The 17,235-nt window shown below is 41.5% G+C and overlaps 2 protein-coding genes across 3 annotated transcripts; one reads left to right on the top strand and one right to left on the bottom strand.

Moving 5' to 3' along the window:
* htatsf1 (HIV-1 Tat specific factor 1) lies at window positions 1-7,916 on the bottom strand. Of its 2 annotated transcripts, none has more exons than XM_080434923.1 (10): window positions 7,795-7,916; window positions 5,700-5,864; window positions 4,035-4,254; window positions 3,081-3,128; window positions 2,642-2,796; window positions 1,603-1,766; window positions 1,387-1,483; window positions 1,204-1,293; window positions 951-1,088; window positions 1-525 (listed from the first exon to the last, which is right to left on the bottom strand). In XM_080434923.1, the coding sequence occupies exons 2-10, from the start codon at window positions 5,862-5,864 to the stop codon at window positions 214-216; spliced, it is 1,389 nt and encodes a 462-aa protein (XP_080291049.1). In that variant the 5' UTR covers window positions 7,795-7,916; the 3' UTR covers window positions 1-213. The 2 variants fall into 2 exon arrangements, with proteins under 2 accessions (XP_080291049.1, XP_080291050.1); XM_080434924.1 differs by having other exon boundaries at window positions 7,785-7,848.
* A 901-nt stretch (window positions 7,917-8,817) lies between these two features.
* Window positions 8,818-13,486, top strand: bod1 (biorientation of chromosomes in cell division 1). Its single transcript, XM_080434787.1, has 4 exons — window positions 8,818-9,234; window positions 10,712-10,836; window positions 11,137-11,354; window positions 12,822-13,486. Exons 1-3 carry the CDS (start codon window positions 9,052-9,054, stop codon window positions 11,351-11,353), a joined length of 525 nt encoding a protein of 174 aa, XP_080290913.1. The 5' UTR covers window positions 8,818-9,051; the 3' UTR covers window position 11,354; window positions 12,822-13,486.
* Window positions 13,487-17,235: the final 3,749 nt, after the last annotated feature.

The raw sequence follows: 17,235 nt of genomic DNA on the forward strand, positions 1-17,235 counted from the left end.
GGGGGAGAAAAACACATTTTATTCCATTACACAAATTACAAAACATCCCACACCGTCTAGTTTCTTCTCCTCTCCTACTCCACAAGGAGTTTTGCAGCAGTTCAATTCTCTTTCAGGCAGGGCTGTCCTCATTAGTTGCCAGAGAGATTTAAAGGTCTGGCTGGGGGGCAGTCTAACGCCTAATTTATACACCGTCGTCTGATGGAGTATAAATCAAACTTTAGCCGCCTCCTCATCATCATCATCACTTCCTGCCATACTGCTGTCTGTGGAGCCTACGTCGTCTTCCTGTTGCGCTGCGGGCTGTGCTTGCTTTTGTGCGGGCGGGCTGGGCGTCTCTGCTTGTTCCTGTGGGGGTTCTTCCGTCTTGTCCGGGGGGTCCGGGGCTGGGGTCGGGGCTGTGGTGCTGGTGGTCTGTGCTGGGTCGACGGAGGTGGTGGAGGTGGCCTGCTGCCCCTCCTTGTCCCCCAGGAAGGTAGCCCAGCCTTTCAACCGCTCCTCACGTTCACGCGTCGTTTCCTCCACCTGCGCGTACACACACACACGCATTACGATACTTGCGAGGACATCAGCATTTTAGGACGCCGATTTATGAATGCCATTTTTGCAAAAGTAAACATTAACCCAAGCCCTAAAGCTGAAAATAGCAGATCTACAAGCTCAAAGCAACCCCTAAATGCCTAATCCAAATCCATACCTGAATCTTTTTCCAAGTTGTAAGCCTAACTCCACGTTTTTAACCATAAAACAACCATTTCTCTTGTGAGGACCAGGAAAATTGTCCTCACAATGTGTATTTCTCAAATTCTACTATACGCATGGGGACATTTGGCCCTCATAAGTATAGTAATACACCTACACACACACCTACACACACACACACACCCACACACACACACACACACACACACACACATCAGATGAGAAGAACAACAGCCCGAGTGTAGTACCTGGTAGTCGGTGGTTCCGTCCCAGAGTGTAGCAGAGAGTTTCTTGCCTCCAAACCAGCGTCCATGCAGTGCTAGCAGGCATGCATCAGCGTTATCTGGTTCCTTAAACGCTACCGAAGCCACGCCATCTGGGTGTCTCTGCAACACACACCAACAAACTAATCAATAAACTTTATAAGAGATCAGTATTTTCTATTTGCACTCACAAGGTCATTTGAAAAAATGTGATGAAAGGGTTGACCCTTGAACTCACATCAAAGATGATGACCTTCTTGACGGGTCCAAACTTCTCACACTCTGTTCTCAGATCATCACGGTACTCATTCAGCACCAGTGGGTCTTCCTACAGAGAACAGAGGCATTCATTAATACAATGCACAGACAAACAGTTGGGTGTGTATTGCAATGTGTCACGTCTCTGTGGGCCACCTCCTACCTCAAAGTCACTGGGATGAAACATATTCTGGATAATAACAACTTTCTCGAACCTCTTCCTCACTTCTCCCTTTTTCTCTGGCCGCCAGTCCAGCTGCCTGTAACACACACACACACACACACACACAGAGATGTGAGCGGCAACCAAGTATCTATCTACCCATGAAAAACAAGTGTAACACAACACTCAATGGTATAAACAGGAAACTGGAAATACTTCTGTTGTTGCTGTAACTTCTTCTTGTACTCCTTGTTCTTCTTCTTCTTCTTGCTGGCGTCGTATTGGCCCTTCAACTCAAAGCGCGCTGCCTCGACGTGGAGCTGGTACCCTCGCACCACTGAATCATCGATCAGACGCAAAGCCAGGGCCACTGACTCCTTCTGCACGGACCACCATACACACACACACACACACACACACACACACACACACACGGTCCATAGAAAAGCATTTAATACTGCACTTCTCGTGCAGGGGCGAATGACTCCGACTCAAAAACCTGAGTAATGCTTGGGTTAGCACCGTGTCACGCACCGAAAATAGCAGGTCCTCAGTAGATCAGCTATTTTGGTGCGCAACTAAGTAAAAGTCACCCTGTTTATGAGTATTAGCTTAAGTGATTACCTTTACATATGAAACGAATCATCAAATACTCGCATTAACCCATTCAATCCGGGAACGCATCTGTCATTTGAGATTTCTTTGGCTACTCAAAAATAGCAGATATACAAGCTCATAGCGCGGCACCGAGTGCCGTGCTATGAGCTTGTAGATCTGCTATTTTAGAAAAATCATGAAAGTTTGTGCAAATATTTGTTTTGTTTTCTTTAAGCGGACATTTGTAACTCAAATCTCTGCTTTTGGGGTCCCTGGAATTATTTTTTTTTTACAAATGTTTGCTTTAAAAAATATATACATTCCAAGATTTGCACAAATTTTCAAGTTTTTTCAAAAATAGCAGATCTACAAGCTCATAGGGCGGCACTTGGTTCCGCGCTATGAGCTTGTAGATCTGCTATTTTTGAATAGCCAAAGAAATCTTAAAATGACACAAATGATGCTTTCCCGGTCTTAAAGGGTTAAAATCCCGAATCTGATCCGACCGATTAAGTTCCGAGTCGGGTACAAGCTAAAGATGACAGAGGGATGCTGTATAGGTGTGTACATTGGTTTGTGCGTGGATAGGTGCCCGATCTGCCCATAGGGACTGAGGCACACGTGCTTCCCTCGAGAGACGGGCAGAAAGACAACCGACCTTGAGGTAGCAGCAGAGGCCGTCTCCCTTCAGGTTGCCCTCTCTGTCTTTGTAGAGCTTCACTTTGTACTCCTCGGTGATGGGGTCACGCATGACGATGCCACACTTAGACATCAGCTCCGCAAACTCCTCAGTGCTGGTGTCTGGCGGTAGCCCTGGAAGGAGGGAGAGAGGGGGACGGGAGGTTGGGTGACGCATAATAACTCGTAGATCTGCTATTTATTTTTGCTATTTTAGAAAAATTAGGGAAATTTGGGGTAAAGTTTTTACAATAACGACATGCAAAAATTAGACGCCAGGCTGAAAGTGGTTAAACTCAACTGACACAACAATCGTATTAATTGAATTTGAATTTTTATTTAAACAATACATATACGTATATTAATTTATTTTCAGCAGAATAAAGTCAACAAAAGATCGGGGGCGAGGCAGCACTAACCTGACACATAGACGTTGGTGTTCTTGTCGTTGTCCACATCAAACCATCCTGCAGAGGAAACAAAGATGTATGTTGTGTATCAAAACCATTGCAAAGCACATGCAGTACCCTAGCCCTAGAATGGCTGTGATATTACATACATTTCATGTATTCCAAATACACAGCCATAGATCGCTCCCATGCCCGCCTGGGTAGCAGCCTGATCTTCGCGGCATTAAACTTCTCTGTGCTGCGTGTGTGCTAACCCAATCATTAATTCCTGCGACTTGGGAGTCAGATATTGTCCTCTAGTTTCATATCCATTTGAAAGTTCTGGCAGAAAACGTGTGTTTATTATCTCACTTTTCCACAAGCTGCACATGGACAACATTCTCTGCCCGCTATGGGGCCGGACCTGAAATGACTGCTGGACTGAACATATGAAATCTTCCTTTGGGAACAGTCTATGTTTGGGAAGCACAAACATATGAGGCAAACAATTGACAGGTGCGTTGCGATTGTTGTGGTGTAATTAATCATACCACCTGTCAATTGTGTGCCCCATACATTTGTGCTTCCCACAGGAAGTTTTCATATGTTCAGTCCAGCAATCATTTCGGGCCCAGTCGCTGACAGAGAATGTTGTCCGTGTGCAGCTCGTGGAAAAGTGCAGATATTTTACTAAACACAGGTTTTCTGCCAGGACTTTCAAATGGATATGAAACTAGAGGACAATATCTGACTCTAAGTCGCAGGAATTAATTATTGGGTGAGTACACACGCAGCGCGAATACGTTTTATGCCGCGAAGATCAGGCTGCTACCCATGCAGGCGGGCATGGGAGCGATCTATGGCTGTATATTTGGAATACATGAAATGTATGTAATATCACAGTCATTCTAGGGCTAACCGTAGGCAGTACCCTAGCCTACTGTGAATCTGTGATCACAAACAAACATGCAGACAGCACGCTACCTGGGTCTGGCTTCCTCTTCTCTCCTTTGGCTTCTTTGGCTGCATTCAGGTCAGGGTTCTGGGACTCAGGGCTCTTCTGCGCGGGTACTTTGCCGGGTACTTTGCCGTCCGGGCCGTGGGGTGCCGTTTCAGCACTGCTCAACGCGGCGTTGGCATCTGGCACTCCATCCTGGGTGAAGCCATAGTTGGCCTGGTAGGCTGCAATGAAGTCCTCCGTTATCTGGAGGATGGCCAGAGGACAATGACATGCCTGTTAAACCAACTAGCTCCAAGAACCACCAGTCTCCCATGGGGGGCGACAGACATGTCAGGAAGTCAAGTGAGCCGCCTCAAACACATTTACTTTGTATGCCTTGAGCTGACACTATACATCCAGAGCAACTCTTAACAGCTGCCTGCAACTATATAAGCTTCAGCTGCTAGTGCATAAACATTACAAGCAACTAATAGTTGACAAGTACCAGGGTCCTGTATGCTGCTGCTCACAGAGGAACCTAACCAAACTACATACACTTACATTACTTAAATGCTACATTACATTACATTACTACTAACCCTATTAAAATCAAATCACTGTACATCTTGTACATATTTTTTTTCCCCCTCTTTTTTATTTTTTTTGTTGTACATAGTGTTATATATATATTTTTGGCTGTTTATCTTGTAATGATATTTGAACTGTGGTGCCACTATATATGCCTATGAATTAAATACCAAGGCCCTCATTGGAAACAAGTCCGCAAGGACTTTTATGAACGGACCTGTTAGACAAAGTATTTTAAATGTAACTGTGCTGTTTTACATTTTTTTGCCTAATAAAATATTCAATCAATCAAAAAAACTGACAGTCACACGCAACAATGAGGTTGCTGTATGCCATATTGCTTTAAAAGAAGGCCATCACATCAGCAGACTATTGTGACTATAGAGAGAATAGCAGAATTACTCTTAGATAATGGAAATGTTCGCCATAGTAGAATGCTGTGATTGTGGACAGAATTAAGAGGGCTGGATAACTATGATTCCAAATGTCAAAATCCAGGGTTACAACTATCGATAATTTTCTTAGCGATTACTCATAATTAAAAGGTAGGGTAGGTGATTTACTTTGGTTAAAATAAGTGTTAAATAGCTCTATATTCTGATAGTACTCATTGCTATTGAGTGTTTGTTCAGTAAAAGGAGTCATGTCTCTCCAGCTCTTTATCAAACAGAAAATGCATTTTTAGTGCTCTCTCCTGATTGGCTTAAAATTTGTCACCTACCTAAAAATGTACTATATTCTGTTTACTAAAGAGCTGGAGAGACCCCTGCGACCAAACAAATGCTCGGTAGCAATGATTACTATCAGAATATGTACACACACAAATCAATGCGAAAAAAACATTTTTATAATCGACTAGGTCAATTAGTCTGACCACCACTACTTTATACGTTGTCGTACAATGGTCTCAGGCAAACATAGCAAATAGCCCATCTACAAGCTCACTACATGTCTCTTCATAACGTTGTGAGCTTGTAGATCAGCTATTAAAATTGTTTATTTTTTATAATCGATTAAACTGATTAGTTTGGCTAACTTTTGCACCCCTATCGAGATCCTAGGTGTTTTGAAGAATGTTTAGGAATCACGTTTTAGTGGTGGCAAGAAAGATAGGCTCATACTTTAGGGAACCAGGCCTTCTTGTCATGGTCCCAGTCGTACTCAGTGCCATCCTCTGGATCGGTGAAGGTGTACGGGTCTGTACCGTCTGCCGTTCGCTGACCATAGAGCTGCTGCAACCGCAACTGCTCCACAAACTCCTTGTTCCTGTCCGGGTCGCCGCTCATCTAATAGCCAGACAATTAAATGTCACATGGTTGTTCAATCTCAATGAGAAATTACAACGTCAACAATGATTCACTTGACTGGAACAAGCAGGTAGCTGTGATCAGTGGGGTTAGAGACGCTTCATCACGAAGAGACATGGATGAAGCGTCCACACACTGCCATGAAAGAATCCAAGGCTTTTTTTCAGACTGCAGGCAAATACAATTTTGCCCCTCAAATATGATCTTCAGGACTGACTGTTATTTGCAAGTGATCAGATTTGTGTATGCAGACAGACATCCTCCATCTACCTATCTGCATTGGTTCCTTCCTGTGATAACCATGTAATGAACGGTAAGTGACACCGTCGCACCATGACATAAAAAGCAAGCTTCAGTGTCAAAGTGTCCAGACTGAGACACATCTTTAGAAATTAGATTTCTGATTGAATCCACCTCCTTGGAATGTGGTTTTCATGTGTTTTTCAGACTGTTCAGCCTTGATGAAAAACAATCTTATTATAATCTGGATATGCCAAAAATCATATTTGATCTGCCAGTCTGAAATCTGAACATGGGCCAAAAGCTTCCAATGATTACCTCACACAAAGATTGCATGTAGTTAGGCACCGATTCAGAACCTCTCCTAAGTACTCAAAGAATGAAAAGGGGGCAGGGGATACGAAATGCAGGTGTCATAGCAGCAGGTAAGAGTAAAGAGTCCAGGGCCAATCAAAAATAAAATTAGGATAAGAACAAGAAGAAAAAAAAGAAATAATTAGGCTTAGATTCTCTTCTGAAACTAGCCTTGATTCAAGACATAAGTCATAAATATGTCAAAATCGATAAAATAAATCTATTACAGTCTTTGATCCGAGGCTATTCTGACACAAGACTTCAACTGAGCGATACTATTACATACCGATAGTAATATTACATAATTCGACCAGGGGGGAATGCACCGAGCTATGGATCATAGACGTCACAGAATGCAAAAACATATCATCATAAACTCTGTTATGTTTCTAAATAAAGGTCCCCCTCCCACACCCAGGCACTTATAAGTCCCACCGGGTGGATCATAAATCATAGATTCATGTGGACACAGGACACTAGATCCAGAACCCAGTGCCAGTGAGAGATGCAACCAGATCAACTCCTCATCAACACTTGGACCTAACATTAGCAGGCTAAAACCAGAGCTGCCAACCCTCCTGGACTCTGCAGGAGTCTCCTTGATTTCAACCTCATCTCCCTGAGGACTCCTTGATTGTCATTTCTCCTTGATTTGGTATTAAACTCCCAAAATTCACCAGAACACAGGAAATTACATCTAGGCTACTAGGTTAAAAAAAGTTTCAAAAAAGGGGGTGTGGTCAGCATGCACTGACCAAGCACTGACCTGGTCAGTGCATGCAATCATACAGATATTCACTTGTTTTAAATAATGAATAATTTATTATTATTAAAGTTGAGTCTTACATTGCTTCAGTCATCAATTTCTGTGGCATAGTTTTTGAATGGCTGAAATAAAAAAAAAATACCCACAATTTTCCAGTGAAAGCCAGGCTGACAAAACCCCCATTTAAAACATTGATATGATAATAAAACTCCTTGATTCTCACAGTCAGATGTTGACAAGCCTGGATAAACAACACACCTCAACACACTTGGACCTAACATTAGCAGCCTAAACATGGCCATGATGATGATAACAACAACGTTATCCATGCTAGCCTACGGTGGCTCCAGCTACACACGTTTACGGTGTACTAGCGTTAGCATAACGTTAGCCAGTGGCCCGTCCACTTAGATACAGAAGAGCAGCACAAGTTGCTAGTTTATTTAGTAAGTTCGTTAGTTAGTTTTTTTCATGGCGTATTGAGAGAGTCAGTGGCATTGTAACAGTGGAGTTATTACGGTAACACATTAATAACTCACAGTAACAAACCTTTGCAGCGCGCGGTGCCACTTGAATGAATAATGTACTGCTACTTTCCCACTATCCCAGATGGACGGAGCGCGCATGCGCGACCATCACAAAGACGTGTGCTCGATTTAAGGCACGGCTGCTGCCGGATGCAGCCATGGTTGACAGATCTGCTTATTATAATTTCCCCGCAAGATTCTATTTGAAAATAGCCGATCTGCAAGCTCACAACGCATCGCATCGCGACGCGTTGTGATCTAGCATAGATCTGCTATTTTCAAATAGCTGATGTTAAATCATGTTAAAGTGCTCATGTGGCCCATAGTCGCTTCTTTTGGGCTGGTTTTCCTAGACCTGGTTGCTTGTTTCTCTCACATAATCTGGCAACACTGGATGCAGCGCCGAAACATCAAGCAAAAGATTTTCTTTCTTTCCCCCCCCCGTTATCTTATTTATATCGTTATTGAACAACATGGAAGAAAATGTACTAACGTAGAAAGGAGTCGAGCTAGATAATATGGAGCGTATATGGAAAAGGTTCCAGCTTTCTGATTGTTGTGTGTGCAAATTCTGCAAAATAACCAGATATAGTATGCGAGCTCCAGACCGATAATATGAGCTCTGAACAGTAAATAGTGTTGCCAGGTCTGCTTATTATAAGCGACTTGGGGCTTGTTTTTCTCCAAAGTTGCTCGTAAATGGACGGGTTCCATGTTGTAGTTGCGGGTTGCGTTTTTTGGGGGCTTTTGGGCTTGTTTCTTTAAAGCGTATTTGCTTATTTGGGCTACTTTCCTAAATGTTGTTTAAGTCAGTGGTTCTCAAACTTTTTCATGTCGAGCACCTCCCAAATGTACTTGTCTTGACCACAGATCTGAAAATATTTCGTGCCAGGGACCCCCGTACAAGATTTGAGTATTTAAAATGTTTCAAAAACGTTTATTTTCCAATATTTGTATTGTCTTTGAAAATAGCTAAAGTCTAATATTTTGGGTTTGTTTTCACAGACCTGGTTGCCTGTTTATCTCGCAAAATCTGGCAACACTGACAGTAAACACAAACCGGGGTGACTGAGGTTTTACTTCCGTACTGAAGGCATTGCCTGCCTTTCATTCTCCTCGCACGCGAAAACGAACAAACCCGAAGGAAAACAACAACACAACACGGAGGAGCAGCTGCGTTTTTTAAGCCACAACAAAACAGAACAGATCAGCAGCCATAATAACTTGATAATAACACTATAAAACAGCCATCAGATCAGATCATTAGCGGCTCATCATCATGGCGGAGGGGGGAGCAGGCGGCGGCGGCGGCGGCAGCGGCATGGCCGGAGGGGTCGGCGCGGCGCTGGAGAGCCTCCCGCCCGGCGACCCGCAGCTCATCAACATGATCGTGGAGCATCTGAAGAACCGAGGTCTGTTCGACGAGTTCCGACGAGACTGCCTGGCAGACGTGGATACCAAGGTACTTACTAGGTAGTGTTGTAAAGTAACTAAGTACATTTACTCAACTCAAGTACTGCACTTTTGGGGAAAAAAAATAACAAAACATTTTTTTTATTTATTTTGAGGTATTTACTTTACTGGAGTATTTACAAATTTCAGTACTTCTACTCCACGTAACATCTCAGAGGGAAATATTGTACTTTTTACTCCACTGCAATTATTTGAAAACTTTAGTTACTATTTACTTTGAAGATTTGGATTATTATTACAAAACATACATTACCCGGCCAGTACCCACTTCAGCCCTATTACAACTTTGGCCATTTGAAAATAGCAGCTCACAATGAGCTTGTAGATCTGCTATTTGCAGATTGATTTGTATACATTTGAAACCTGTGAAATGGGACCTTCTGTATAATGACTACTTTGAGTATATACTTGAGTTCATACTTTAAGTATATTTTGATGCCAATGCTTTTGTACTTTTACTCAAGTAAATTTTGAATTCTGGACTTTTACTTGTATCAGAGTGTTTCTACATTGCAGTATTGATACTTTCACTTAAATAATGAAATGTAGTACTTTTTCCACCACTGGTACTAGGTAGCCCTGATACATGACTGTCATAGTCATGGATGAATTTCAAAATAGTGTTTGCACTTTCTCCCTTTTTGGCCCGTACATCTACATAAACGTTCAGATTTCAAATATAAAGTGCTTACCCCATGGCCACGGATGTTACAATTATGTACGGTCCCTCAGAAGTACCCGTATATTCCGTATTGTTCAATATAAAAGCATTTTAATCCGATCGGTGGCCATTTTTTCCTTATCCTTTCAACTACGTTACCCTATCGGTTGGAAGGTGTATTGCACTCCGATACATTATAACAGTGAGAAAATGGCCAATGATCGGGTTAAACTGTTCCCCCCCCCCCCCCCCCAAAATATGTTTTGTAATAATAATCAAAATCTGCAAAGTGACTTGTAACTAAAGCTATCAAATAATTGTTGTGGAGTAAAAGTACAATATCTTCCTCGGAGATGTAGTGTACTTAGTTACTTTACAGCACTGGCGAGTTCTCTCTAACTTGCTCTGGCAGACTCCAGTCAACAAGTGTAGGCTATGCCATGTGGTTTAATGGGTTAAGGGCTTAATCATAAGAAACATTCATCAACACTCCCATCGTATGGCTGTCAGCATTGAGTTTGTGAGACAAATCAATAGGATCAAATAAAAAAAGTTCGGACAAAATCAGTCACAGATGCAGGAATGTGTTTTCAATGAGTCTCTAACATGGTTAACATGGAGTTTAGGAGGGGGAGTGTCTTATCAAAATAATGAATATCAACTATCTAAATATTGAACCAAGCAACTTCAAACCCACCTGGGGTGTAAACACAAGCCCAGGTAGACTTTAAAATGACCCCATAAGTGTTTTAAAGTGAAATACCCCTAGTTACTTTTGACTACTGTTGTGTCACTGTCTTCCCAGCCTGCCTATCAGAACCTGCGGCAGAAAGTTGACAACTTTGTCGCCACACATCTGAGCACACAAGAGTGGAACCCGTCCATCAACAAGAACCAAATGAGGAACGGACTGAGGCAAAGTGTCATAAAGTGAGTATTGGTTTTAAAGGGATAGTTCACCCCTCATCGATTAGTCACCCGATGGAGACTTGAATTCATGGATACTTTTGGCGACTAATCAATAGAAAAAAATGATATTTTGGGGGTGAATTATCCCTTTAACAAAATTGATATCTGCCTCACCTCATCTGTCAATGTACTTTGGGAATTACAGCTGTGTGTGTGTGTGTGTGTGTGTGTGTGTGTGTGTGTGTGTGTGTGTGTGTGTGTGTGTGTGTGTGTGTGTGTGTGTGTGTGTGTGTGTGTGTGTGTGTGTGTGTGTGTTTTCAGATCAGGTATGATGGAGTCTGGTGTTGACAGGATCATCACTCAGGTGGTGGACCCCAAGCTGAATCACACTTTCAGGCCGCACATCGAGACCGCCATCCATGACTTCCTTTCGGGGGAGAAGAAGGAGGAGGCCCCGGCAGCCAGCTCTAATCCTGTACCCTCTGAACAGCCAGAACAACCAGAGGTCCCGCCAGCAACAGGCCCCCAAACCCCCTGAGGTCAGTTCAAACTGGGATCACTTGGATCTCAAGATAGCCCTGAGCATCAGTAGCATGATTCATGTCCCGAACATAGAACCTTGACGATTACTGATGCTTAGAAAGGAAACCTAGTCACCATCATAGGACAACTCCATTTTCAACGACAAGGATAATTACTCAGACCTCAGAAATAATGTAATAATTTCTTATTCAAGTTGCGACATGGATCTGTGCATATATATTTGCTTATGCTCCAAGCTATCCACAGGCAGTGGTGCAAGTAGTACTACGACCTTTTACTTAAAGGAATATTTCACCCCAAAAAGACTTTTTTTCTAACGATTAGACACCCCATGTAGACTTGAATTCATGGATATCTTTTTAGTTTTTGTCGCATTCCTAAGCCAATAATTTGATAACAGGCAGCGGTTCCGGTAGGAGACACAAAGAGTCTCCTTTGTGTCTCCTACCGGAACCACTGCCCACACCGGTCGGCTGGTCATCAAATTATTTGCTTAGGAATGCGACAAAAAAAAATCATATCCATGAATTCAAGTCTCCATGGGGTGACTAATCAATAGGAAAAAAAGCTATTTTTTGGGTGAACTATCCCTTTTAAGTGAAAATATAAATTCCCAGACACAAATTAAAGTGAAAGTACACTGACATTCTACAAGTATATAAAGTAAAAGTTCTCGGTTTCAAATACAGTGCCCTGACCTAAGGATTTAAATATGGCATTAAGTGTGTCTGTCTCCTCTTCTGCAGATACATCTGCATGCATGTCCTGATTATCAGACATGCAAAAGTGTCACTTTTCAGCTACAGTCACCTTTTTGAACCCAAATAGGGCAATTGTGTGACACCTGACCCGAAAGAAAACAACATGTTGTCACCTTTTTCACCTCGGGGCTGTTTGCATGCCTGGATTATACTTCATAATTAAAAACAGTTTAGGTGGTGTCATTGTAAGTTACAAGTTTGCAGACCTGAATCATTGATGAACAGGCCTATATCAGCAATAATTTGAAATGTAAGATAAATACAGTCCCTCCCAAAGCACCTAGAGTCTAGACCATATTGCTGAGTGTCTCTGCTGACATCGGAAAGATATAAAAGGAAAAAAAGTCATGTTCAGACAATTGAATCTCTGCATTGTATTTTTCTGTATACTTTCACAAATACTGTTGGTTAAATAATAGTCTGTCTGTTATGTACATCTGTAGTAGAGGCAGAGTGAACACCAGGATAGGTTTTGTAAGATGAAGCTGACATATTTGTCAAGCCACAAGACCAATCAGGGAAAGTTCAACTGTTGGTCATTTTGAATACAAATTTGTCATGCATCCATAAGTTGCAAACAGCAAGTACAGCATGTGCCATCTGCTGGTTTGTACACGCATCGCACCATTGGCACACCTATTGCCTCTTTTGAAAATAAATTCTCAGAGAAAGCCTGCTCTCTTCTCTGTCCACCTGCCACAGGTACACCGGCTGTTAATCTGGTCTCCACGCAATGTTCCAGAGCTAAGTTAGCCTCAGGGGACATGGCAGCATTGAACTGAACATGTTGGGAGAATGAGGCTGTGTGCTTGTGTTAACAAGCCATTTGTAGAGGACGTTTCTGAGACTAAAGTGGGCAGTGCAAGACAGAGTTTCAGTGCTGTCTGCAAGCTACACAGGCTTATAGAGGGAGAAGCTGGAATGGATCATCACACCACACCTGATGCAGAGCAACAAGATCAGTCGGCAGCATGCTGCTGTTGCGCCTTTCCGCTATAGATTAATGACCTGTTTTTTGTTAGATTAATTGGGATTTGTTTTGAAATTCCTTTTGTTACTAACTAGTTTATACAACCTTTTCCGTCTGTATGTCACATTTGACAAATGAGACACGTTCATTTTGTAATGTTTTTTGTAATGATTTGTTGATTTTGTTTTTTGTGTTGATTTTTGAAAAGTTTCCATTAAAAATTGTTTCACAAAGTGCAGTGGTGACCATGTGATATTGAACTAAATGCCTTCTCTTAAAACAAATAAAGTTTCAGGAGCAGTTGATTCTACTAGTGTCTCCACAGCACGGATGGAGTTAGTCTTTATACTGTCTCCACAGCCTTTCACTGAATCCAGAACCCAGATACATTTCCCAATTCAGAACAATGTGGTTGACCTGCAAATGTTGCAGGTCCTGTGATGCACTGGAAGACATGCTTCACATACACTGTTGTTCATTAAATTCTTCCAGATCTCTTTTAAGTTCTTCATGTCTAAAAGGGGTTATTCAAAGGTCAAGCTACGGTCCCACATATCTATGTATAATAACCATGGCATGGTGGTTGATCAGTCTTGTCCAAATACGCGTTCTACAGTTTGGTGGCTTAGCGGGAAGTGGATAGATTATGAATTCTATATAACAAACATTATTCTTTTCACAAAATATGAAAAATGTGAAGGGAAATGTGATGCCTGTCAGTGTTGTGTTTTGCAAGATTAGCTGTGGACGGACACACATTTGGGACATATGGATGAACGCTCTTCTAGATGCTTGCCCCTAGGTGCCGCACCATAAAAGTAGCCAAATGCAAACCAAAAACATGATTGGGACAAAAGTGCTAATTCTGTTGAAAATGTAATGTATACATTCTATTATGTAAACAATATATTTTTATGGCATGGCTCCGAGGAGGTGAGCCTGTGTGTGTGTGTGTGTGTGTGTGAGAGAGAGTTGTTCAATATTAAGACTGGATTGATTTTGATTCAACTTCTGGCATTAATTTAAGCGAATATGTAATAGAAAGTTGATTTTATCCTTGCCAAGTACAAGATGTGACACGTGAGCTATTTTAGAAAATTTGTGGAAAGCTTGTGAAATAAATAAATGTAAATGCTGTACTGAAAAATTTACATTTACACACATGTAGTGTTTAACACTATTTTGAAGTGAAATCCGAGTTGTTCCTTTCATGCTGGATGAAAGTGATGACAGAATGACAAATGTGTCATGAAGGACCTTCGCAGAGGGTGTTGCAACCTCTGGAAAAATTAATGACGACGTCCTCATAAAATATACTCTGATTGGTTGTGAAGACAAAGCAAGCTCAGTTACCACGGAGATGCACAAGACTACATCCACTTCCTTGTTTGTTTACATTTTGTAGAAAACACTATCGAGGAGTCCAAAACATACTTTAAAAAGTTGTGAGACATGCAGTGTGTCGTTCAAAGCATAAATTGACCTCAACTACTTAAACCCCATACTTAGTTGACAGTGTTCCCAAGGGCTCTATACTAGGTCACCTCCTGTTTTTGCTCTTGTAATATCTTTGCCAAAGTTAGCTCAAGCTCACAAGCTTGTGTCTGTAATTTCCCCCTAGAATAGGGATGCTGGGGTTCAACTAGGCCAGTGGATAACACTGGATAACTGAATGGGTAGAGAGGCTGTCTGGGAATCAGAAGGTCCTGGGTTTGCCCCCCGGCCCTGCTCTATGTGTCAACGTAGCAAGGCACTTAAGTCCTAACGGATCCTTGGGTGCCATTTTAATGGCACTGCTCCCAATAGTTAGGATGGGTAAATGCAGAGAAAACATTTCACATGCAGTTTGTGCAAATGTACAGTGACAAAAATACAATGATACTTTTGCGATGCCATGTGATGAATTGGGTGGAAGAAATGAGTAAATGGAACTAGTATTTGACTGATTCTCCATGCTCGTGAGTTGTGTCAGTGTCACGCATGCAGTTACCGGTCGATTTATACCCTGTTATCTCACTCCATCTCTCTTAAGTTCTATAGAACTCTGTGGCTGCTAGCTGAGGTCAATTTGATCATCAGGTCACGTCAACACTCACTGGAAACATCAACATCGAAAACCAACAGTGGTAAGTCTTAAGACTCTTACCATTAGAGCCACAGCATAGCAGGAAACACTCTGGTAAAATGGAAGCATGCAACATGAACACAGCACCATGAAAAGCTAAACTAATTATGACATGTAAACAACATGTTAACACCAATTCTATCCACTTGAACCTATATTATTTTGCCTCCTTTTTTTTATACCTCCAAACGAAATCTCTTTGCCAAAAATGGCTGATCTACAAGATTCTAAAGACGTCATGTTGCAATGTATTGTGAGCTTCTAGATCTGCTGTTTTCTCCAAATGTTTGCCGATGATGACATGGCCAGAATAGGGATTCATATGTTGTTCTGGATTGAGATAGTTTTACAGTACAGTGTATCTGTACAGATCTGTACCTCATCACATCCCTATATGTTTGTCATCATGAAGCATCTATAGGGTTCCTGTACAAGTATGGAGTCATGTTCACCAGCAGGCCTGAAATGAAGACCCTGCTGGTATAGTACAAACACAGTGTGTAGATCACTTATCCCAATTATTGTGATGATTTATATGATGTTTTATGAAAACAGAGTACATAAGGCTTAAAATGTATAACATACAGAAATGGGACTCGAAGGGTTTGTATTACATTTTTTACAAGCATTATACTGTATCGAACACAATTTCTGTTTGATTGTGGACAGTACTGAAACTTTTGTGTGGAAATTAGACAAGAAAACATTTTTTAACATGGGCATCAATGGGAAATTGGGACATCACCTACAGTATTTTTACAAACACGATGCTGATGTGCCAACACGACGTGTTATGAGCTTGACATACAAGCTATTTTCCCTATGTTTGAAAGTGTAAAACTTGTTAAACAAAATAAGTCCTCATAGACAGAAATGCAGGTGACAGAAAGCTGGCTTCTTAATCTTACTGGCAATGGTCAAAAAATGTGGAAGGACTCAGCCATGTTTGTGAAGGTCTATAAGGATTGACAAATCCATTGATAAACACAAGCCATGTCCACCGCTTTCAACTTGGCGTCCCTATTTTGGCCAAGTCATTATACGCGAAAATGTTCAAAAGTGTTCCAAAACTTTCAGAAATGTTCAAAGATTTTCGAAAATAGTGAAAACAGCTGATCTACGAGCTCACATGAGCTTGTATATCGGCTATGTTTGCTATTCATAGCAAATGATGAATGTTGTGTGTTTTTAGATGTTCTAATTTGCTGTAACACAAATTGCCCAGTTTGGGACAAATAAACGTGACCTTGACGAAGTATATACAATAGTGTAGGGCTTAGGTGGTTTATCAACGTTTGTGTAGATTCATGTGGCGTAGACTTTAAGGTGGAATGAATTAGCAGTGAAACTATTATTTGACTGAGAACCTGACTGACTCTCCATGCTCATGCATTGTGTCATGCATGCTGTTTATAAGCATCAACGGTTGATTTTGCTCCTCACAGTATCTCACTCCATCTCTTGGCAGAGTAAAGGGCGGATCACACTCCCTCTCTAGGTTCTATAGAACTCTGTGGCTGCAGCTGATGAGGTCACATTGAGTCAATTGACCATCAGGTCACGTCAACACTCACTGGAAACATAGAAAAACAAAGAGTGGAAAGACTTACCATTAGAGCCACAGCATGGCAGAAAACACTCTGGTAAAATGGAAACATGCAACATGAACATGCACCACACACCTAATGTTGCATGTGAACTACAACACCAACTGTGATACAAATATGTCATGAAAAGCTAAACTAATGTAAGCTGCATCAATACATTACGGTTACATAATTACAACTTACAACTTTAATTCATTGTACCATTGTAGGCCATTGTACTTGGCCTCCTATTTTTACCCTCTAACTAAACCAAATCTTTTTACCATTAATAGCTGATCTACAAGCTCTCAACACGTCACAGTGAAATATATTGTGAAAAAACCCCTCATAATAACCTAATCAAATTAAACATTGCAATGAGTAGAATAGACTACTCTTGATTAAATTAATCTATAGAACAGTTATGGCTATGCA

The sequence above is a fragment of the Gymnoscopelus braueri genome (assembly GCF_963280865.1).
Source record: "Gymnoscopelus braueri genome assembly, chromosome: 8".
NCBI classification, from domain to species: Eukaryota; Metazoa; Chordata; class Actinopteri; order Myctophiformes; family Myctophidae; genus Gymnoscopelus; species Gymnoscopelus braueri.